This window comes from Diuraphis noxia, unplaced genomic scaffold (genome assembly GCF_037042655.1).
Source record: "Diuraphis noxia isolate RWA-SAM2 unplaced genomic scaffold, SU_Dnox_SAM2 contig0002, whole genome shotgun sequence".
Taxonomy (NCBI): domain Eukaryota; kingdom Metazoa; phylum Arthropoda; class Insecta; order Hemiptera; family Aphididae; genus Diuraphis; species Diuraphis noxia.
This window is the reverse complement of record NW_028301712.1, coordinates 17446383-17469914: the sequence shown is the minus strand read 5'-3', so window position 1 is coordinate 17469914 and position 23532 is coordinate 17446383. Positions and strand designations below refer to the sequence as shown.

At 29.0% G+C, this 23532-nt stretch overlaps 2 protein-coding genes across 2 annotated transcripts; one reads left to right on the top strand and one right to left on the bottom strand.

The window, feature by feature from the left end:
* The first annotated feature begins 514 nt into the window (after positions 1 to 514).
* Positions 515 to 4578, top strand: LOC107168433 (uncharacterized). The gene is made up of 4 exons (XM_089218326.1): positions 515 to 560; positions 2920 to 3077; positions 3138 to 3636; positions 3698 to 4578. The coding sequence occupies exons 1-4, from the start codon at positions 515 to 517 to the stop codon at positions 4576 to 4578; spliced, it is 1584 nt and encodes a 527-aa protein (XP_089074452.1).
* Positions 4579 to 9486: 4908 nt separating this feature from the next.
* Positions 9487 to 13494, bottom strand: LOC149058168 (uncharacterized). The gene is made up of 5 exons (XM_089220970.1): positions 13197 to 13494; positions 12346 to 12641; positions 11412 to 11480; positions 11228 to 11317; positions 9487 to 9795 (listed from the first exon to the last, which is right to left on the bottom strand). Exons 1-5 carry the CDS (start codon positions 13423 to 13425, stop codon positions 9727 to 9729), a joined length of 753 nt encoding a protein of 250 aa, XP_089077096.1. The 5' UTR covers positions 13426 to 13494; the 3' UTR covers positions 9487 to 9726.
* Between the last annotated feature and the right edge of the window lie 10038 nt (positions 13495 to 23532).

Here is a 23532-nt window from a genome sequence, read left to right as displayed (position 1 = left end):
ATCTTCAATTCATCGGGTACTATACCGTCTATACCGTTGACTATACTACAATTAATTATATGAACGATAGGTGGGATCACATTGTGTTTTTATTAAAATAAGTTTTAACTAAAACGAAAAACTTTAAAACTATATTTTATTTAGTGGACTGTATAATATTATATTTTATAGTGTTGATCGTTCGATGGTCTGACATCAAGTGGCGACAAACCGTGGACCCAATTATAACAATAATAATGATACAGATAAAGTCAAGTTTTGGCGATAATAATTTATACACATATATATGGCGCTTACGTCGTAACATGGGCCCACCTTGAAACACAGTTTCAACATATAATACATATTTAAAAAAAAAAATTAAACAATATAGGTAAACGACTTATTAAATGTCCATAAATTATAACATAACAAGAGTGCATACGACTTTACAATAACTAATAAGAAATAAAAATATAATTAATTAATAATATTCACCATATAGATGAAAAACATCGAGATATAATACACAATTATGGGCTATCAGCTTATCGCTCTAATGGAGAATGGAGATAACAATGGTAGGTCGTTAGATGCTTCGAACATATAAGCTAATAGACGCGGCATACGGTAAATATCTTGACGCCAACATCATGTAGCGTGTGACGTCACGTTTGGGCAATAACGCCGGCCGGCGGCCGGGCTATCCCAATAAAATATGATTGATTAATGGCTTACTTACAAATTTTAATTCTTAATTTCTTATTTCCTTACTATAACACTAATTACTATTTATCTATCTATCTGTGTATCTCGGTTTTTCTCCTATTTTACGAGTTATTTGTTAATTAAAATATAGTTATTAAATTAAATTTACCAAAATGATATATTTAGAACTAGTATATTGTTACCTCATTGTAAACTCTCAGATTAATATACACTTGAAATCATAAAATACATGTATGTAATAAATTTATTTACTGTAGGTACCAGTGGCGCACCTAGGGGGTGCAAAAAGGTTTTTAATAAATATTGCATGAAACCCAGAAAATTTATGCTGATTTCAAATCTATAAATTATTATTTATTTAACAGGATTATGAAATTAAAATGTTTCAATATGTTTCTGATATTGTAGTAGTAGAAATGTTCATTTTTTTATTTTTGTAAAAAGTCTTAATATATTTTTTAAAGTTTTGATGTATCGATTAAAGTTGGTCTATTGGTCTATGGCTTTGACCCCTACGGCCCTATGATGTATTCAGATTTAGCGCCCCTCGTTTTAGAGATCTAGTTGCGCCTATGATAGGTACTTATATTTGTATATTATACTTTAATCAATGATGAAATCCAATAAAATAATAAAATAATTGTTATGTATTTGTTAACGTAAATGATCCACAACTATACTAAATATTATTTATTAGAATATAATTACTTGATTACACAATATATAAATATATTATATAAAATATTATTCAATTAATAGTAAGAATAAAATATTTAATCAAACCATTATTGTATTTTACCATTTTAGTAGACAGTAGTTACCTTATACCTTGTCCTAGTGAGGTGTATTTGCCATTTGGTATATCATATGAATATCAAAAGTAAAATAATGCAACCAAAAACTAAGCTTTTCAACATTCATACTTTAACCATCATTATCCACCACTCCACTGCCCCATCATTGTCATCGCTCCCTCCAATTTACTCATTGTACAAAAGTTGTATAGATTGTAAATTTTCAATAAACGCTACTTTAAAAAAAAAAAAAAACTATCATTATAATAAAACCATGTTCATTTATCAAGCATTTAAAAACACAATACTTTCAAGTTTCAAAGGAAGCAGTTTGAAACCATGAAAGCTAGAATGTGAAAAATGATTTTCGACGACAAGGGACAGACTCGTGAGTCGAGACATACAATACGACAGTAAAAAATGTGTTCCAAACTGGAAACGCTGTGAGCCTGTGAAAGTGTGAACGAGTGAACACCAAATAAACAAATTAATAATAACTCGAAATTGTTTTGCCCAAACGTGACGTCATATCATTAAACATGATGACTACATAATTGTGCCTACACAAGCATATTATAAGGCGCGTCTATTAGCTTATATGGTCGAAGGTTAAAAAAAGGTCCCAAAAAAGGTCTAATGTTGCCTGCTCACGTGTAAGAAAACTATTAAATCTCTTCGTGTTAGCGAAAGATAGGTTAACCAGGAATGTTGTACACAAAGAAGTACTTAGATAATTTTTAGTTTTAATAATTTAAAATTTAAAAAATAATAATTCGACGTCAATATCATCTACATAATTTAAAACAGTTTATTTTTATATGTTTTTATTGTATATATTATATGTATATTTATATATTTTGTAAGTCAGTCACTGATTACAAACAATAATTCAATATAAGATGAATAAAATGTAAATTCATAAAGTATATATGTTGGTTTGTGCTTAATATCAACATTTAGATATTTTACCTATTACTTTTAAATTTTGGCGAAACATTTTATTTTCAATCTCATATGAATGAATCTTTTATAAATTTTCTTAGAAAATATTAATTTTATTGTACCAAAGAATTAGTAAAAAATTGATTCAATGTATTATAATTACTGAGCCACAGCAACGCGTGGCTGGGTCAGCTAGGATATATATATATATACATATATATATCTATATATGTAAAAATGGAGACAAAAAATTCGAAATTGCATCAGTTGAGAACGGCTGGGCCGATTTGGCTCAAATTTTTTTTAAATGATAGAGAATGTCGGGGAGCGGATTTATAGCATAAATTATGGACCTAACTCCTGTGAGTTAGAGATTTAGAGACAAAAACTGAGTTACACCGGTGGCACCCTCTAGCAGATAAAAATAAAAATAAAAATATAATATAAATAATAATACAAATATCGATAATAGCAGGGCTTGAATCGATTAATATCGATAAAAATCGATTGTATGGAAATATAATCCAATCAAAACATTTCCTGGCGAATACACAAAAATATAACGGAAGTTTTCAAACGATGTCATTTGGAGCAGAAGTTATTGAACAACCAGGCTACAATCCGAGTTATAAGGTAAAGGCGTTTGTAATAATAACACATTTTTTTTTTACATATGACCATTTAAATATTCAGATTCAAGGACAAATTCACCATCGAGCAGGCGCTTTGTTACCACAACCAAACGAAGATCATAAGTTCCTTCAGATATATTTCGTTAGTAATTCGGAAAATGAACTAAAACAGCGGTGTGCAATTTTTCCTGCGAATAAACGTGAAATAATGGGACAATTGCAAATTCTTCTGCATGAGCATAATCAATTGGTCACAATGTTCAAAACCGCATTGGACACAATGCATTCTGACGACCACAAAATCATTATCAGAGCAGACAAAAGACCCTCTGGAAGCCATGAAAGACAATTCAATGCTCCCACTATCAATGAAGTCGCAGTGGTGATTGTTGGCGAAAATGTGGCATCACGCGATATTGTTCTTAAGCGTCGCGATGGTGGAAAATTGCAGCGCGTGTACGAGACTCATCGGTCATATGATGCACTTCAATACCCGTTGATGTTCTGTCGAGGAGAGGATGGCTATCACTTAAATATAAAGATGGTCAACCCAATGACAGGTTTGTTTACAGGTCATCATTTCTTTTTCATACTATAACTAAGTTTGAATTCATATTTCAGGAGAAGAAACGAATAAAAATATCAGCTCAATGAATTTTTATGCATATCGATTGGTGATTCGACAAGATGTTGACAATCATCTATTGAGATATCGCCAGTTGTTTCAACAGTACTGCGTCGACATGTACGTCAAGGTCGAAACGGAGCGTCTCAATTTCATTCGCTTCAATCAGTCAAAGTTACGATCAGACGAGTACATCCACTTGCGTGATGCCATCGCTACCGAAGGAGACGCGGCCAACATTGGTCGTTTGACTATTCTCCCGGCTACTCATATTGGAAGCCCACGCCACATGCATGAATATGCTCAAGATGCGATGACGTATGTGCGGAATTACGGACGACCTGATTTGTTCATCACGTTTACTTGCAATCCGAAATGGCCCGAAATTACAAATCAGTTGCTGACAGGACAAACACCAAGTGATCGACATGACATCACTGCACGAGTATTCAAACAAAAGATCGTAGTACTCATGAATTACATCGTTAAGCAGAAGGTCTTTGGCGCAATCCGTTGTTGGATGTACTCGGTTGAATGGCAGAAGCGTGGTTTACCACATGCGCACATTCTGCTTTGGATGTTTGACAAGGTCCGACCAGATCATATTGATTCGATCATTTCTGCCGAAATACCAGATCCAGAAACAGATCCTGAGCTGCATTCTGTTGTGACCACGAACATGATACATGGCCCTTGCGGAACTCAGAATCCTGGGTCACCGTGCATGCAAAACGGAAACTGCATTAAGTGTTTTCCGCGTCCGTTTGTGTCTGACACAATCAGTGGAATCGACGGATATCCGTTGTATCGGCGTCGTTCTCCAGATGACAACGGCAGATCAATCATAATGAAAGGGAAAAGATGTCGTCGTCGATAATCGCTGGATCGTTCCATATTGTCCACTTTTGTCGAAAACGTTCTCAAATCACTGCAATGTTGAGTATTGCAACTCCATAAAATCTATCAAATATGTGAACAAAGGGAGTGACATGGCTATGTTTGGCATTGCTGATCCAAATGCAAATGATGAGGTGATGAAATTTCAACTTGGACGTTACGTGAGTTGTAATGAGGCAATTTGGCGGCTGTTTTCATTTACAATTCATGAACGTCATCCGACTGTCGTACATTTGGCAGTTCTCTTAGAGAACGGCTAGAGTGTATACTTTACGTAAGCGAACGCAGCGCAAAGAGCAGAACGACCACCAGCGACGACATTGACAAATTTTTTTTCGACATGCGAAAGCGATCCGTTCGCGAGGACTTTACTATATTCGGAAATGTCACGCTATTATACACGGAATGCTGCATCAAAGAAGTTTCAACGCAGGAAGAAAGGTGATGCTGTTGCTGGCTTCGCAGATGTCTATTCGACTGATTCCCTCGGACATAAACTGGCACATAAACTAGCTTTGGAGGCAGTTGACCGAACGATGAAAGATTTACGAGGTAATTCGAAACGATTTGGTGGGGCAATGATATTGCTCTCCGGAGATTTTCGTCAAACACTTCCCGTCATTCCAAAATCTACTGCTGCCGATGAAATTAATGCATGCCTGAAATCGTTGTTTTTGTGGCGGCATGTCAAGAAGTTGAAATTGACCACGAACATGAGAGTTGCGTTGCAAAACGACGCATCGGCTGCTGAATTCTCGAGACAACTGCTGGCGCTTGGTAATGGCCACATTCCGATTGATGTTTTGACTGGATTAATATAGATTCCGGCAAATTTTTGTGAGTTCACATCGTCGAAGGAAGAACTCATTACAAAAGTGTTCCCAAGCATTGAGGTCAATTATAACAATCTCGATTGGATGAGTGAACGGGCAATACTAGCAGCGAGGAATAAGGACGTCGATAGTTTGAATTTTACAATTCAGAGTAAAATTGCTGGAGAACTGCGTTCATATAAATTCGTTGACAGCACGACCGACGAAAACGAAGCGGTCAACTATCCGACAGAATTTTTGAACTAGCTTGATGTGCCGGGAACTCCACCGCATAATTTACAGGTAAAAGTGGGATCGATCATAATTATGTTGCGGAATCTAAATCCTCCTAAATTGTGTAATGGTACACGATTGTCCGTCAAGAAACTAATGAACAATGTAATGCAATCAACGATCATCAAGGGCAATTTCAAAGGGGAGGAAGTCCTTATCCCATGAATTCCGATCATTCCAACAGATCTTCCATTTCAGTTTAAGCGGATTCAGTTTCCCGTTAGATTGGCTTTTGCGATGACAATCAATAAATCGCAAGGCCTATCGTTGGAAGTCTGTGGGATCAATTTGGAATTTCCATTTTTTCGCACGGGCAGCTGTACGTTGCCAGTTCGCATGTTGGAAAACCGTCATCGTTGTTTATTTTTGCACCAGAAAACAAAACGAAAAACATTGTTTATCAAAATGCAATATATTGATTTCTGTAACAATTCATTACAATGGAATACTTGAATTTTATTATCAATCTAGACTTTATTTGAAGGCGTTAAGTTCACCGGGTCAACTTAATTTTAAAAAAAAATTTAGGCAAAACAACGTTTGCCGGGTCAGCTAGTATAATATATATATATATAATATATATCTAAATGATTCAAAATTTGTTCTTAAATCGTCGTTTGACACCTGAACATAATATTTTATCAAATTTATTGCTTTGTAAAGATGAAACAATTTTTAAAATTGGGATCTAATAAGTAATAACGAATTGATAATTTCTTATTCATCCATACTGAATTGTAAAACCAATATCAACCCTATAATAAACACAATTATATTTAAATTTATTATTATTTTTATTTTTTTATTTGAATAAAAGGCTTCAACATCACAGGTCATTAGCCTAAAAGTAATTATAAGTTAATAATTTTATGGGGAGACATTTCTATAAAGGGGGATGTAAATTTTTTTTTTTTTTTTAATTACATTAATTTTGATAGACCTTTATTTGTGAAAAATGTACAAATATTTTTGCAGTTCTCTTCTCCCAGTGCTTGATTCATTGATGATGGATTTCCGAGTATTTGTCTGGAGGTGTTGAACTTGGGGCATTCAAGAGTAATATGTTTTATTATCAATTATTTGACGCATAGTTCACAGGTCGGACAATCTTCTTTGGTAATAAAGATTATTATTATTATAAATCTATTATTTTAATAATAAAGGAACCATTATTCCAAATTTCAAGTTCATACGTTGAGTAGTTTTTGAGATACAGTAATCTGCAGTGAGTCAGTAATATTCCGATTTTGATGTGAATAGATTTCTAAGGTATTCCGTCTTAGCGAGGTTTTACTATATTATATAAAAATGGAATTTTGTCTGTTTGTCCTTTATGCATTCCTAAACGGCTGGATCGATGGCGACGAAATTCGGTACAGAGATATATTAGAAGAACTATGCACAAAAGATAGGCCAAGAAAAGTGATAAGCATAATCCTGGGAGGTGTTCAAAGAGACATTTAAAGATTTACGATTGAAATTTTTTTTATAGATGGTTGATATTAGTTTCAATAATGCCTGATAATTATAAGTGAGGTAAAAATAATTATCCCTGAATTTGTTAATATTATTATTTATTACTTGTTTCCATGGCATATATGACCGTATGGTCTATCAAATTAAAAGTTTTTATTGATATTTTGTTTTATTTCATTATAATACCGTCATCTCTATATGCAGTTATGCCTAGCAAAAAAAAAATCGATCGTTGGTTCTACGCACCAGAAGGAATAACAAAATATATTATGTATCCAAGTGCTCTTCAAGTAATATGATTTAATTGAAAACTTGAATTTTCAGAATTTTCTCGATAAAACAAATAAAATTATATAATAATAACTAATCAGTTTATCACTAATAAATTAAATTGATATTTAACATGTGTAAAAAGATATTGCTAGCATAATCAGAAGTAAAACACAGTTTGAGAAATATAAAAAGTAGGATATTTAGCGGGCTATGAAATGCATAGGTTTAACTAGTTATATAATATATAATATTGTTTATTTCCGTAGAAGTTTGAATTTCAAAGAAATTGGATATTTACGAGTAAAATAAAGATAATGCAACAAACAATTTTTTATTTCGTTGTAATTTATAAACGAATACTCATTAACACTTGAATTGTTCGCCAAATTTTTATATTAACATTTTCAAGGTGGCCATCGATGAGGTGTAATTTAAGAAGATTACTATTGAGTAAATGAAACTTTTTTCGTATATTGTTTTTATTTTTATTATCTAAGTATAACTGATGAATGACCTCACTACTCATATCTTCAGTTTTTATATTATAATTATGCACAAACGCTTACTTTAAGTATTATTACAGATTGTATATATACAAATAAATGTTACAAAAATATTATACATTTTATACTCAATGACAATTCTCGATAAAAGTTGATTCAACCCATCGTATTATTTATAATAAAATTAAATACTTTAATAGAAATGATTTGACTTTACAGTTTACAGTTTTACAAATGTAAAACATTGTAAAAACTGTTTTGCACGGGAAAGAACTACTTAAGCTGTAATACAAGCTAAGCAACCAATTATTTACACTATAAAGAGGAGATTGTGAAACATTGTTTTTAATTTGTCGGTATCACAAATACAAAAAAGTTCTTATTGTTTAATGATTCATTATTTTTGAGTTTTTCAAACTTGTATAACTTTTTTTTAGTTACGATATTGGAAAAAGAAAAACGTGTAGCACTGTAAATATTCTCCTGTTTATTGTATAGTGTGAAAATTTGGTGCTTTCCCGCGAAAAACAGTTTTCGTAATGTTTTACATTTGAAAGACGGAGAGACAATACGTCACGTGGTTGTAGCTTCCTTTTAAATCGACCATCTTTCGACAAAAACACCCAAACTTTTGTTCAACAGTCAGATGAACCTAATAATGCGATCAGAATTTTAAAAAATGATTTGAATTCATTATTATGTCTTCTTGAAATCGGCAGAGCCACTTTTCAAATTTATAATTTTAATTCAGTGTGATCAAAATTTACATTGTTTTAAATTTCACAATTTTTAAATCCATATTTAATAGATTAGGGTAAACAATTTGACAATGTGGCGTGGCCTATCTCAATAAGACATAATAACGAATTCAAATCAGTTTTTAAATGTCTTATCACATTATTAGGTCCATCGAAGTGATGGACAAAAGGTTCGTAAGTCTAAGCCGAAAAAACGGTCGGTATCGAACCCTGTACATGTTACTATGCGGTTATTTAGGATTAATTTATTTAGGGGGTCGGTGTGGAAACTTAAAATTTTGGTGGTCCCCTTTACTTACTTAATAAAAACAAAAGGTAATAACAAAGGTAATACATGGCATAAATACGTAGTAAATAGGTTAGTATAATGTATAATAAATTAATGACAAATATAAACCTATACCTAATATTTTTAAATTTTTCTTCTAGTCTAATTTACTTTAATAAAGCTAAAGTTTCTGTAAGCTTCACCAGTACCAACTTATTAGTATGGTATGAAGTATGATAATAAGGCTACTCCTTACACTGCATGGTCTAAGATATATAAATATATATTATAATATTAGCCCGTGCCCATTGCGGCCTTGCATAAGGTTTTAATCAATATTTACAAGCGTATAAACGATTAACTTTGCAACTTACGTCATCAATATAATTTATAATTTTATAATTATTGCAATAATTATAAGAAAAATGCATTTATAAATAATAATAATTGATATTTTTGTGTTTCGTCGTGCACCAAATTTTATCAGCCAACTAATATGACTATTTAATAGCTTGTTATATAAATACACAAAATAAATAAAGGATTTACACGGATAAATTTATTTTTGCCAATTTCAACCCCTTAAAATAAAAATTTTGAAAAGTCGATTCTTATTGTACGATGAAAGTATTAGTGAAACCACAATTCCAAATTTCAAGTTCAAACGTTGAGTAGTTTTTGAGATACAGCAATCTGCAGTGAGTCAGTAATATTCGGATTTGATATGAATAGATTATCTTCAAGTTATTGATTAGAAATTGCCAACCGGACTTGGTACAAAACTACAATATAAGTGACGATGGATGCAATTATCTGAAAAAAAATTGAATTATTCTTAAAAAAAAAAATATTGTGATAGCTATTATAACGTAAATCACAAAGTGATAAGGAAAATATAAAACTGATATGCCAAATTCTCAAAAGTATTATTCTATATAATTTCTAAAATAGGTTATTTTATTCTAAGATCACTAAAGTCTTAATATCCATATAATAACGATCTTGTGTATATACATTTTTTCATGTTTGAATGTTGTTCGTCGGTCAGAGAGGAAGTAAAAAGTGTGCATTAACATCGTCCACATACCTCTGGGTACATATTACAGTTATTTAACTACAATCGGAAAATCAGTTGAAATATATGATTACAGATTATATTATAACTTCTTCATAAACCAATTAATAAAAATATTTTCACAACATTTTTTTTTTTAAGCGTTTAAAGGTAGAATTTAGCCAATAATTTAGTGAAACTATAAAAATGTTACAAATTATATTTTAATTGAATTTAAGGTTCCTCCTCAGAAATTAACTTAGAAAAAAACTAGAAAAAGAAGAGTAAATTATATAATATAAATTGTTTATCACTGCAAAAGTTTGAATATCTACGAAATTGGATATTTACGAGTAAAATAAAGATAATGCAACAAACAATTTTTTTATTTCGTTGTAATTTATAAACGAATACTCATTAACACTTGAATTGTTCGCCAAATTTTTATATTAACATTTTCAAGGTGGCCATCGATGAGGTGTAATTTAAGAAGATTACTATTGAGTAAATGAAACTTTTTTCGTATATTGTTTTTATTTTTATTATCTAAGTATTACTGATGGATGATGACCTCTCTACTCATATCTTCAGTTTTTATATTATAATTATGCACATACGCTTACTTTAAGTATTATACAAATAAATAATATATTATACTCAATGACAATTCTCGACAAAAGTTGATTCAACCTATCGTATTATTTATAATAAAATTAAATACTTTAATAGAAATGATTTGACTTTACAGTTTACACACATCCTCCCCACACACACAAAAAAAAAAAAAATTAAGAAGGGAACTAAAATATAATTTTCAATTTTTACTGAATTTTAATGATCAGCACTTTAAAACGATCTCTTTTTGAATACCACGTAGAGCCAAAATACGTTATATAATTGTAGCTTTTTTTTACCAAAGTCCAAGTGAATTAATATTAAAATGTTGTGCCAATTGTTTGAGCGATAGACTTATTTATTTGATTTATATGCAACTAACAATAGAAATAGTTTCTGAATATGCTCGATTTTGATAATTAAGCTAGATTAATGAGGATTCCAAATGCTCGTTTCATATTTAAAAATTATAATTTTAATTGTTACTTAGAAATTTAATCCTTTTTGTAGGTATAGCAATTTTCAAAGTTAAATAGTGTTATGCAATTTTAAAATAGATTTACAGAAAACACTTACCGTTTGAAGTAGTTTATAATCCAAATCTAAAATACCACACACATCAAATATGATCGGATTGCTCCAACAATTCAATATGAACGCCTCATACTATGAACAATGAATAATATTTCATATAAATTAGAATGCACTAATTGTTATAGACTAATTTTTAATGTAAATTAGTTTAAAAAAAATAATTTACTTCTTTGATAATCCAAGTGTTTGTTGAAGTACAGAGTACATCATGAGCGATCATAACAGTTTTTTTCGACTGTAAAACAATGAATACACTATTAAATATTAATACTCTTCAATTATTGATATGTAATAGATTATTTTAAGATTCTTCAATTTTTTATCATAATGAAATATTGAATATAACAATGATAACGGCATACATTTAAAATTTAAAACTGTTTGAATGTCATAAGAGTTAAAAAGGAATAAATAGGCTTACACCATCATGCTTAATGCATTTTATATTCTTTATTAATAAATAATTTCCAGATGAACATAGAAAATTTGGAAAAAAACGAGTCAAATTATTTCGATTGTAATTTATAAATTATAGTATATTGTATTAAAAAAAATATAATAAACAATATAGTTTTAATAAATATCATCGTTTTAAATTATAACTTATAATTATAACATAAGTAAAATTTAAAATACTCTTTTAGAAAAAACACTTTATTGTTAAATCATCTTAAAGTTCCAAAATGCCGTACCTACCATAACAGTAAAAATATGCAAATAAATAACTTCTTATTTTAATTCAAAATTACACGAATCATATGCGTTATAAAATGAAAACATTGTATGGTTAATTTTTGAATTTCTTATAATGCAATTTTAATTTACTCAAATTGTGGTTAGACTTATAAATTATATATACCACATAATAATATTGTTTTTGTTAACAATTTAATGTAGTATGCATTACTTACCTAATGTTTTACTAATTTCAATTATTCTAAAAGATAATTTTTAATGTGTTTCATCTTTAAGTATATTATGCAATTTTAGTCTATATCGAAAATATTTCAATTATATGAGGACTGTTTCTTTTATACCTATAATACTAATTTATACCTATAGAATAAATTACTTAATAAAAAATAAATACTAAAACTTACTTCTTTTATTGTAATATGTGCTTCTCGAACTAGAAAAAATATAAATATAAACTTATAAATATTATAAACGAAAATCAAGTTATCCAATTCAATCATTTTTTTATTATTGCTGATGTGGTTAAATGTTATTTTTGTCACAAACGTTGCAGCTATTATTACTAAATCGATAATTATGATTAATGCATGAGAACCATAGAATGTGTTTACTTCCTCTGTCAAGTTCCGTAGTTTGATAAATACATTTTGTACTTCGGTTGGATATAAAAATTTATCAGTTGTAGTTTGACGGCTAATACCTAAAAATAAAAAAAAATTCAGTTTTTTCTTTATAATTATTATTTTTTCAATTCATATTGGACAAGGCTAATGAATTCATATAATTAAGAAAAAATATTCGTTTTTATTCTGTGTACATTTAAAATAGCATTAAAATGTATCATCTAGTATAAACCAACAAGTAAGCAATTATTAAATTAATTAATTTTTGTTACATATGTATAATATACATTGTAAATTAATATTAATATAATTTTTTGCATTTTAAAATTCATATGACATAATATATTATATGAAAATGTTAAATGTAAAAAAAATATATGAATCTACTTCTTAGATACAAAATAGCTAAATTAGTTATATCAGTTTATTGTACATTCTTTGGGAATATTAACTTTTTTCTAATTAGTCGTTTATATAATTTAATATATGTATGGTAATCATGATCATAATAGTTGGTCAGGTCAGATTTATTAAAAGTTTAACACATTCTGATAAAATGTCCTTGCATTTTTGATAATTTAACTGGCGTTATATCATATTGCATTTAAATATTTTAATAGGTAGGTACTTACTTTTTTCAAATAAAATGTTGGCCAGTTTGTATCTATCACTTAACATTTTTATGCATATAATATATTGTGATGTTGCAATCATTGTCAACACACAGAACAAACTCCAAATAAAAAAAATAAAAAATTTAATGTCTTTATAAAAATTAACAACATAAACATTGTAAGTCCAAACAAATAAAATGAATAATAAGTAAAATTGTTGGGACTTATGGTTCGTCTGGAAACGCATTTGTAGTGTAAATTTGTCAAATCGGTAAAATGAATCAAGTATTTTAAAAAATCGTTTACTCCTAAAAGCTGAAAGCACCATGTTCAATACCGACACGATTGAAACAAAGTATTTCTCGAACAACATAACCTAAAATCAGAAGTGTATGGTAATTAATTATCATTTTTATGTAATATTAAATACAGATACGTGACGTAATCAATAAAATAATTTACCCATTTTAACAATCTCTGAGTTGGTAGTTTATTATTAACAAATTCGTGTAATGAAAAAATAGAGAGTAAACAAGAATGCCCATATACTATCCATAAAACTAATGAATAGAAAAACGATAAGATCTTGTGATTTCCAGCGAATGGAAATAAACCAAAGCATTTTCCAACATAATATATTAGATACAGATTACTCCACGCCGAATTCGCCATAATAATTCACTGTAACAGACCACGTTTGCAGGAACCTAAAATATGTATGGATTTCATTGTTCATAAAGTTAACATGATTATATTTTGACAGCAAATACTCGAAAAGTTCTCGAGTTTTGTACTATTTTTTGAAGTAGGTACCCTGAAATCAAATAACCCACCACCTGTGACCTGTTGTAGTGATTGGTTTAAATTATTTATTTATTTCTATTTTCTTTAATAATGTATTGAATTTCTTAATTTATATCATAATATTTTAGCCTAATTACCCGTCATTTCCGAGTTCATGTATTGTTGTTATCCGGTAAGAAAAAATATTGCCTAGTTAAATACAATTTAAATAAGATTGTTTAAAAAAATATGTCATATAAATTAATTGTTTATTTACCTTATTTATGGTGTCAGTTTAATACTTCACTGTGAACTACATTATCTATGATTCTTGTTGGTGACAAAATAACTATACTTGTGGGAGTACTGACTCTGGTGTACGTCACATACGATTGACGATGTAAAAAAACAATCTTCTCTTATATCGATCCATGCAAATTTAGCAGTCTTGTCTAATTAAAAAAAAAAACTTTTTCTATTTGACACCAAAAATATGAAGACTTGATGCATGTTGAAATTTAATTACCTAGCTCGAGTTCCACTTGGTACGACTGGTAAAGTTGGTTGAAACTCTCCAGCTAGCAGTACCATGATTCTTCCAATCGATAAATTATGATTGTTTAGATCCTTCAGACGGTTGTTTAAAGTTTCAAATCCTTTCTTATAGTATATTGGGCTTTCATCCCAAACTAGGAGCTTACATTTCTACAGAACTTCCGCAACATTCGATTGTTTATTAATATTGCATGTTTTGGGGTATCGACGGTGTTCAAAAGTCAGTGGCATCTTGAAAGCAGATGAGCAGTTTTTCCTCCATGTAAAAGCGTAGCAGCAATACCTGATGATGCAACTGCAATTGCAATCCAATATGAGCCTCTTACTTTAGCCAAAAGTAGATTAATGAAGTTGGTTTTACCAGTTCCACCAGGAGCGTCCAAAAATATGCATCTTCTTAAATTTAAATTAATGCTATTTAGTTTAGACGAGACCGTTTTCGACCAAAAAAGTACCCTTCCCTTTTCGACCAAATTTAAAAGAGGTCTATTTCCTTTTCGACCAAAATCGTACCATTCCCTTTTCGGCCGATTCACTTTTCGACCAAATTTAAAAAAGACTGATTCCGTTTTCGGCCGAAACAAAAATTCATATAATATATGTGAAAAAAATAAAATAATGGCTGCTATATAATATTGTTGTTTATTACTTTCATAAAATGTTGTTAAATATTCGTAATATATAGAACATTTTAAAAATATAACAATATTAATACATTAACATTATTTTTATGTTAATTTGTCAGCAATCTATTCATATTATGGTTTAAAATAATTTATATATTACCAAAAAAAAATGAAATAAGGACAATATAATTATGTTCTGTCATCATCTGATTTTTGTTAGCGCTAATTCATTGCGTTTTAAAATAATTGTTTGAAATTAACTTAACAAAATCATACCTAAAAAGCGGGTAAGTGGGTATCACTCTGCTGTACATTAGGGGGTGGGGTGGACCTCTAACTAGGGTAGGTTAAATTTGAATGTAATGATAGGTATCATTGTATATGAAAAACGATTCTAAACGGAGACGGTTTATCTGTCTAGGATATATTATAGATTATTAAAAATTTTCAAATCTTAGATTTAAAAAGAAAATTTTTTATGAATTTCTAGCTTAAAATAATTTGCGAATTTTCGTGATTTTTACGTATGTTGTCAAAATTTAAATTTAAATGCTTGTAAAAAAAAAATGTGACTATGCATTTCTTTTATTTTTCAACTGCTATTGTAAAAATATTTTAGGAGCCTTGTATTACATTTTTCAAATCTTAGAAGTAAAAGGAAAACTTTTATGAATTTCTATCTATAATAATTTGAACATTACCGTAATTTTTACGTATTAAGTCAATATTTGAACTTCAAATGCTAATAAAAAAAAATTGTGCCAATGAATACTTATAATATTTTAATCACTATAAGAATGACTTATAAGGAACATTGTATTAAATTTTCAAGTATTTTGATTGGGCTAAAAAAATTTTATCTTTTATATTATTATATATTTTATATTAATTAATTTTTTTTTAAATTGTTGGAAAATGTTTACTTTTGACCTCTATAATGCACCAAGGATATTCACTTTTACATCGGAAACCACCCCCAAAGTTTGAAATTGAAGCATATTTTCGACTAGTTATGCTGTACACAGACGCAAAAAAAAAACACAATCATTGTAAAATTAATACATTCATCACTTCGTTCAGAATCTAAAAAAAGTCGGTAAGTTGTAATAGAAATATGAGAGTGGACATAAATTCTCCGATATCTGGTAGAACAATGGTTCTCAAACGTGGGGTACCTCATCATAGTGGCTATTAGAGCATAGCCGTTTTCGACCAAAAACATACCATTCCCTTTTCGGCCGATCCACTTTTCGACCAAATTTAAAAAAGGCCAATTCCTTTTTCGACCAAAATCGTACCCTTCCCTTTTCAGCTGATTCACTTTTCGACCAAATAAAAAAAGACTGATTTCCTTTTCGACCGAAAACAAATTTTTTTGTAAAATTATGACAATCACAATTTTGACAAATTATTAAAAGTATACGATAAGTTGGTATTGAATAGTACCAAGGAATTTTTAACTGATGAGGTTCAAACTGAAACTTATATCAAACATATAAGTGTTCACTTGCCAAACATTACTCAAGATCGATCAATCCGAGAGAGAAAATCCAAAAATGAAAAATATATAACAGATTATCAAAACGGGCAACTTGACAGAATGACAGGTATAGTAAATTATTTATTAAAATATCTAGGCGTTATTATCAATTAAAAATAAATATATCACTAAAATATTGTAATCACATTTTAGATTCTGAACGAAGTGATATGAATATATTGATTTTACAATGATATGTGTTTTTTTTGTTGTCTTTGTACAGCATAACTAGTCGAAATAATGCTTTAATTTCAAACTTATGGGTCAGTCTAGGTCCTAGACTCTAGGATATATTATATTTTCATATATTCGATATGTATTCTTATAATTTTTTAATCACTGTAAGAATATTCTATGAGGAACTTTGTATTCAATTTTCAAGTATTTTGATTGGCCCAAAACAATTTTATCGACACAAATTTCAGTTGTCTAAAATTTTCAAGTATCTATGATTTATACTTTATGAATAATAATAAATACTTAAAATCGTTGAAGGATTAATCGTTATTGTTACGCTTTTCGTAAAATATATAATTTACTTAAAATTTTTCCTATAATGATGCGTTGAGTTTCTCTATAGCTAGTTGAAGCAAAACTTATGGAAAACTTAGTGTTGTATTTTTAATCCTTAGTTATAAACACAAACAATTTTATGATTTTAGATTCTGAACGAAGTGATGAATGTCTTGATTTTACAATGATGTGTGTTTTTTTTCGTGTCTGTGTACATCATAACTAGTCGAAATAATGCTTCAATTTCAAACTTTGGGGGTGGTTTCCGATGTAAAAGTGAACATCCTTGATGCATTATAGAGGTCAAAGGTAAACATTTTCCAACAATTTAAAAAAAATTAAGAAAAACGGAAATTTTTACACAAAACCATTAGTCGACCAAATCGATTTTTTTATATGGTTGTAATTCAAAAACTAATCACTATAAATACATGCAATTTTCAACAAATTTTTATGTTAGTGATATATATATATATATATATATATATATATATATACAGTTTAATTTTCAAAAATTTTTGCCTTTTTTTGAGTTATTTATAGACTACTGAAATTTTCCATTTTTATGATAATTTTTTTTTGAAGGGTCGGTAAAAAAATAATTGAAAAATAAAATATTTGTTTCAAAATAGAATATATGACAATATTTAAATATAATATATCCTAGACTGACAAATCATCTCCGTTCAGAATCGGTTTTCGTATAAATCTAACCTACCCTAGTCAGAGGTCCACCCCACCACCTAATGTAAAGCAGAGCGATACCCACTTTCCCGCTTTTAGATTCTGAACGAAGTGATGAATGTATTGATTTTACAATGATGTGTGTTTTTTTTTTTTTTAATATTTGTTTTTGTATATGGTACAGCAGCATAACTAATCGAAATAATGCTTCAATTTTAAGCTTTGGGGGTGGTTTCCCATGTAAAAGTGAATATCTTTGGTGCATTATAGAGGTCAAAAGTAAACATTTTTCAACAGTTTTCAAAAAATCGAGAAAAACAAAAAAAAAAATGACAGAAAAACGGGAATTTTTACGCAAAACCAGTTTTCGACCAAATCGATATTTTTATATGGTTGTAATTCAAATACTAATCACTGTAAATACTTGAAATTTTCACCAAATGTTTATGTTAGTTATATCTATATACAGTTTAATTTTTGACTTTTTTGAGATATTTATAGACAACTGAAATAAAAAAAAAAAAAATGTTTAATTCGGTGAAAAAATGTTGGACAACCAAAAAAACATGAAAATTTAATACAAGGTTCCTTATGAGTTGTTCTAATTGTAGCTAAAAAAAAATTAAAAATCGTTAGTCAAAATTTTTTTTTTATAAGCGTTCATAGTTCAAATTTTTACGAAATGTGTCGAAAATGCGAATATTTGCTAGTAATTTTGAAGTTGCAAAATTTAACCAACTTTAAAAAATATCACGGAAATTTATCTATTTTCTAGAACACTCAACGACTCAACTAATCTTCAAATCCATCAAATTTTAATTAATCTCAGATTTTTGATATTTGTTTTCTACATCACTGATACAGATAATACAACATAGCAATAATGAGTGTTTGGCAGAATCAATTTCTTGATGTTAGTTATGTTTATTATATATATATTAGTTAATTTTACTGATTTATTATAAAACTTAAAAAAGTTTAGAACATTATCACAGCAATTATTAAACTACGATATTTCAATGTGTATTGAAGTTGTGTCTATCCAAAATAAAGTATCAAAAACAGTCGAAAAATATTCGTGAAATATGGAAATATCATTCAAAATTCAATGGACAAATTAAGATTATATGCTTAAATTTTAAGTTTAATCAATTGGCTTTAATACTATTTACAAAGCTAACAATGCAAGATTTGATTCCGCTCAACGTAGATTTTTGATGTCATGGTATGTCGTAATAAGTTAAATATTTTTTGAATAAAAAATATTGGCTCTTACTAGTCGTTCGTTTTATAGTGGTTAGATAAGTGTTGAATAAAAAAAAAATATTCTTGAAATTTGTCCGTTTAAAATATTCGTAATTGGGAAGACAAAAATGTTGACGTTATCTAGTTATATATATATATTATATTACTTCAATACATCATACACCCATGTGGTATAGCCGGTATAGACCAATAGATCCGGTATTTTTACTAAAATTGTGTTTACTAATATTGTGTAACATCTTCACACACAATAATCTGCATTTATTATTTCCTGAATTTCTCATACATATATGTATACGCGTAGTATATGTTATTCATAAATTATGAATCATAATATTACGCAGGAGTTCTCCAGAGCTCAATAGGTATTAATTGATTTTATTGTCCGGCAATCATACGCATATTGTTCGTTTTAATTGATAAATATTAATCTCACACCTGTAGATATAATGATTTATCGATTGTTCAAGTTCGGTGGTTGAGCTTATAATGTCTTGTGTGACGCAATGAAACTGTGTGCGCGCGCGCGCGCGCACACACACACACGGGTGAAAACATGAAGAGTGTCTTAAGCGCACCTAATGGAAAATTGTAATTATTAATGTTCTAAAGCTTGGATGTCATTTTAATGAATCTATTAAATAATTATTTCTATTATACTGATTTACTGATTATTAATTATTTCTCTGTCATAATTCTGTGACGCCAGTGAAAGTATTTTCAATAAACTGTTCGTGTTAACTGTTAAATTATCTTGAGTGTTAAAAAATATGCATGTTAAGGTATTGTAGGTATCTACTATTACATTTGATAGCGCATAACATTTTAATATGATAATGATCGAACGAATTTCTTTCAATATTATAGGCAAGTATAACATTCCACGACAAACACGATTGCATACGATGTGTATTTTGCTTTCCAGGTAATAATTTATATGTTCACTCAATATTATTGAATTTACACACGAAAAGTAAAATCTACAATCGTCTTTTATAGGATTACAATCGCAGAAAATAAGATATTTCAATTTTTTGAAATTATTGAATACTTACAAAATATTAATTTAATCGCAATGGTAAAATTTTACAAAAATGTCTATTGAGTTATAATACAAACTATTTTTTCTAATCAAATATCATAAAACTGACAGAAGATTTAATATTATCATTATGAAATGTCCAACACTTTTTGTAACTTTGTAAGTTTATGTTCCATAAATTATCAAAAACGATGTTTAAAAAAAAATTGTTGAGTATACTAAAACCACTTTCGCTATTTTCATGGGCGTAGACCGTTTGGCCGAATCGACCCGAAATTTGGGTGAATAAATATATACCGTTTGGGTGAGAGTTTAGTCAACTAAAACTACCGTTTGGGCGAGAATTATTCAATTGAAAATACCATTTGAGCGGTATGAAAATGCTTATAATATACACTCAACAATTAATAAAATCATATAAAATATGAATAATTGATAATAATTAGTTAAAAATCATATAAAATATAAATAATTAATAATAAGTCAACAATTATAAATGAAATTATATAAAATATAATTATAGTATAGTTTAAAGTAATTTATTAGCCTGATATTTTAAACCTAAACATTTTATGTATTCTAATTGGCTAATGTTCTCTCTTTCATATTTATTCATATATTTTCTTATAGTTTCTTTTCGTTGAGCGTTATGGATATTTTTTGAAATGGAATTGATTTTAATCATATTTTTACTTTGGATTTCTAATAATACTGCATGAATTGATGTAAATGAGGGTGTGGTGTGTAAAATTGTTTTTTAAAGTGATTAAAATGATTCTGGTCTATTTGTGGTTCTGGGATGGTCAAATATTGGTGATGACGCCCACAAATGAGGGGGGAATTCTGAGTTTTCGTCTATTTAAGTGTCTAAGACATAGTCGGCAAATTGTACACATTCATTGTCAGTTGGCATAATTAATAACAACTCAGTAAATGCATCTCCTACTTCGGCTGGTTGCAAAAATGATAGATTGAAAAAACAATTTGAGCCACAATCCGACTTTAGAATCCTTAATTAAACACTCTTTCGATAAGTTTTTATGTTTTACTATTTGCCTATACCAACTTTGGCCTAAATTAATTGACAGTTAGGAAATGTTCACGTTGTAGCTAAATGTGTAGTTTTTTCAAAATCCTAATGAAAAAAATCTACTTGAAAAATTTTGCCAATTAGTTCATTACATAACTTAAATACTTCAAACCACATATTCAAATAATTGTTTTTTTGATTTCGATGTTAAAAATATATATGCTACTGGTACATAATAGTTATGAGTATAGACATGTAATGTATATACAGTGAAACCTCCTTTAACGGACACCTCTCAATAGCGGACACCTCCAAATAACGGACGGAATTTTGGAAACGGTGAAATGTGTAGGCACTCACTGTATTTCCCCTCTTAATAGCGGACACCTCCAAATAGCGGACGACATTTAAGCGACCGAGAGTGTCCGGTATTTAGAGGTTTCACTGTAGTTAATAAAAAAACTTGGGACAATACGAAAATTTTCCGTCTCCAAAGACATTTTTAGATTTACACAGGTGTTGTAAATTTTCACGAAAAGTTATAATAACAATTGACTTTTGTTGATTTACAAAACAAAATTGCTGATCATTGTATTTAATTGTTGATTGTATATCATATGACTCAAATATGATCAAATGACTCTTTTTGTGATTTTGGTAATATTTGGTACTGTTGTTTACGACTACGATATATTGATCGCGTAATTAAATTAATATCAGAATAGTTAAGTTCATCCTGAAGTCCTGACTTATATCTACTAATAATTCTTTCCTAATAAATTTTTTAGGTTTTTCTTGTGTTTGTTCAGTATTTTTTTTTTTTTAAGAACTTCGAATTATATCTATAGCTATAAAGATCTTTTTGTACTCGGTTCATGATAATATAAATGTGTTGTCATCTCTAATATGTTTTTTAAATTACCATCAGTTAAGAGACGTTACATTTTTTATTTGCACAACGAAATCAAATTGTTTCATTTTGAAAAATATTTGATTCCATGTACTTGTATTGTTTGATAACTATACATTTTTTACCTCTTTACGTTGTTAAAATATGATTGATTTTTAAATCCATTATAATTGCAAAAAAATATAAAAACTTACAACTGACTATTATTGTTAGAATTAATTTTTAAATACTCGTACATGAAAGTATTATTCAAGACACTACAGTGTTATTATGTACAACTTGCCACTTGAACAGCATGTCTGAATCGTAATCTTATTTTCGATATTAGTGATTAATAACGATTAGCAATATTATCATCAATATCTGTCACCCGGTTTTCACCTCATACAGGTAAATATAATTTCTCTTGCCCAAACGGACTATTATTTTTTTGTTAAAATTATTACCTTTGCCCAAACGACCACTGCCTATCCCATTTTCATTTACATTACGTTAATATCTACATTATAAGATATAGGTTGACAGTCTTCACTCAAGTCTCAAAGATGAAGTACATTTCATATCTGCAGTCAGGGCCGTATTTAGGGGGGAGCTACAGGGTACTGTTGCCCTGAGCGGCTGAATAGGAGAGGGTGGCTAATTTTTTTATAATTTAAATTTGTATTTTGTATAATGATTAATGAGGCATATTTTATTTTTGTTGCCCCTTGGTGCCAGATTCCTAAATACGGCTCTGTCTGCAGTATAATACTTAGTAGTAGGTTTCCTATTCCCGTCCCATTCTTATACGATTTTAAATTAATAATAAAATATCAAAGTTCTTCAGTTTGAAGAAAATAATATAAATATAAAGCAAAAAATAACATTGTGGTGTTCACTGATATGAAACTTAAACTTAATATTATAATATTATTATGTTATTAAAATTATTATTGCATGTTCCTATATAGGCGTTGCACGGGTCGTATATCTATTATTTTTTGCTCCGATGACTTAAAATGAAATATATATTACATCGTCATATCTTAATTACTATAATTCTTCTATAATCTTGCATTCGTTGCATTGGATAATAGTTGCGTCGCTCAAACTTTCGGTTAATGCAATTTTTGATTTAAATGTATATAATTAAATGTCGATGTTCTATATTAAAAAGAGCGTATCTACAATATACATCTTAGTTTCTAGATGAACCAATAAACCAATAATTAATATACAATAATGTTATGTTATAAACCTTTAGACAGAGAAAATAATTATTTATTTACAATTCACTAATTATGCAAAGAAAATCTGGAAAAGTGCAAAAGGATCTTTTTAATAAATATGAACTTTTGTAGATTAGGAATATCGATAGTCTAAGTGAAGACTGCGATAAGGTTATTATTCCAAGAAGGTTAAGTAC

Coding starts and splice junctions, on each gene's coding strand:
- LOC107168433 (XM_089218326.1), top strand. CDS start 515: ATGGGCTATCAGCTTATCGCTCTAATGGAGAATGGAGATAACAATG. Junction 3,078..3,137: donor GCTACAATCCGAGTTATAAG/GTAAAGGCGTTT, acceptor TTAAATATTCAG/ATTCAAGGACAAATTCACCA. Junction 3,637..3,697: donor GATGGTCAACCCAATGACAG/GTTTGTTTACAG, acceptor TTCATATTTCAG/GAGAAGAAACGAATAAAAAT.
- LOC149058168 (XM_089220970.1), bottom strand. CDS start 13,425: ATGCGTTTCCAGACGAACCATAAGTCCCAACAATTTTACTTATTATTC. Junction 11,481..12,345: donor CACATATTACAATAAAAGAA/GTAAGTTTTAGT, acceptor ATTGTTTTACAG/TCGAAAAAAACTGTTATGAT. Junction 11,318..11,411: donor ACACTTGGATTATCAAAGAA/GTAAATTATTTT, acceptor CATTGTTCATAG/TATGAGGCGTTCATATTGAA.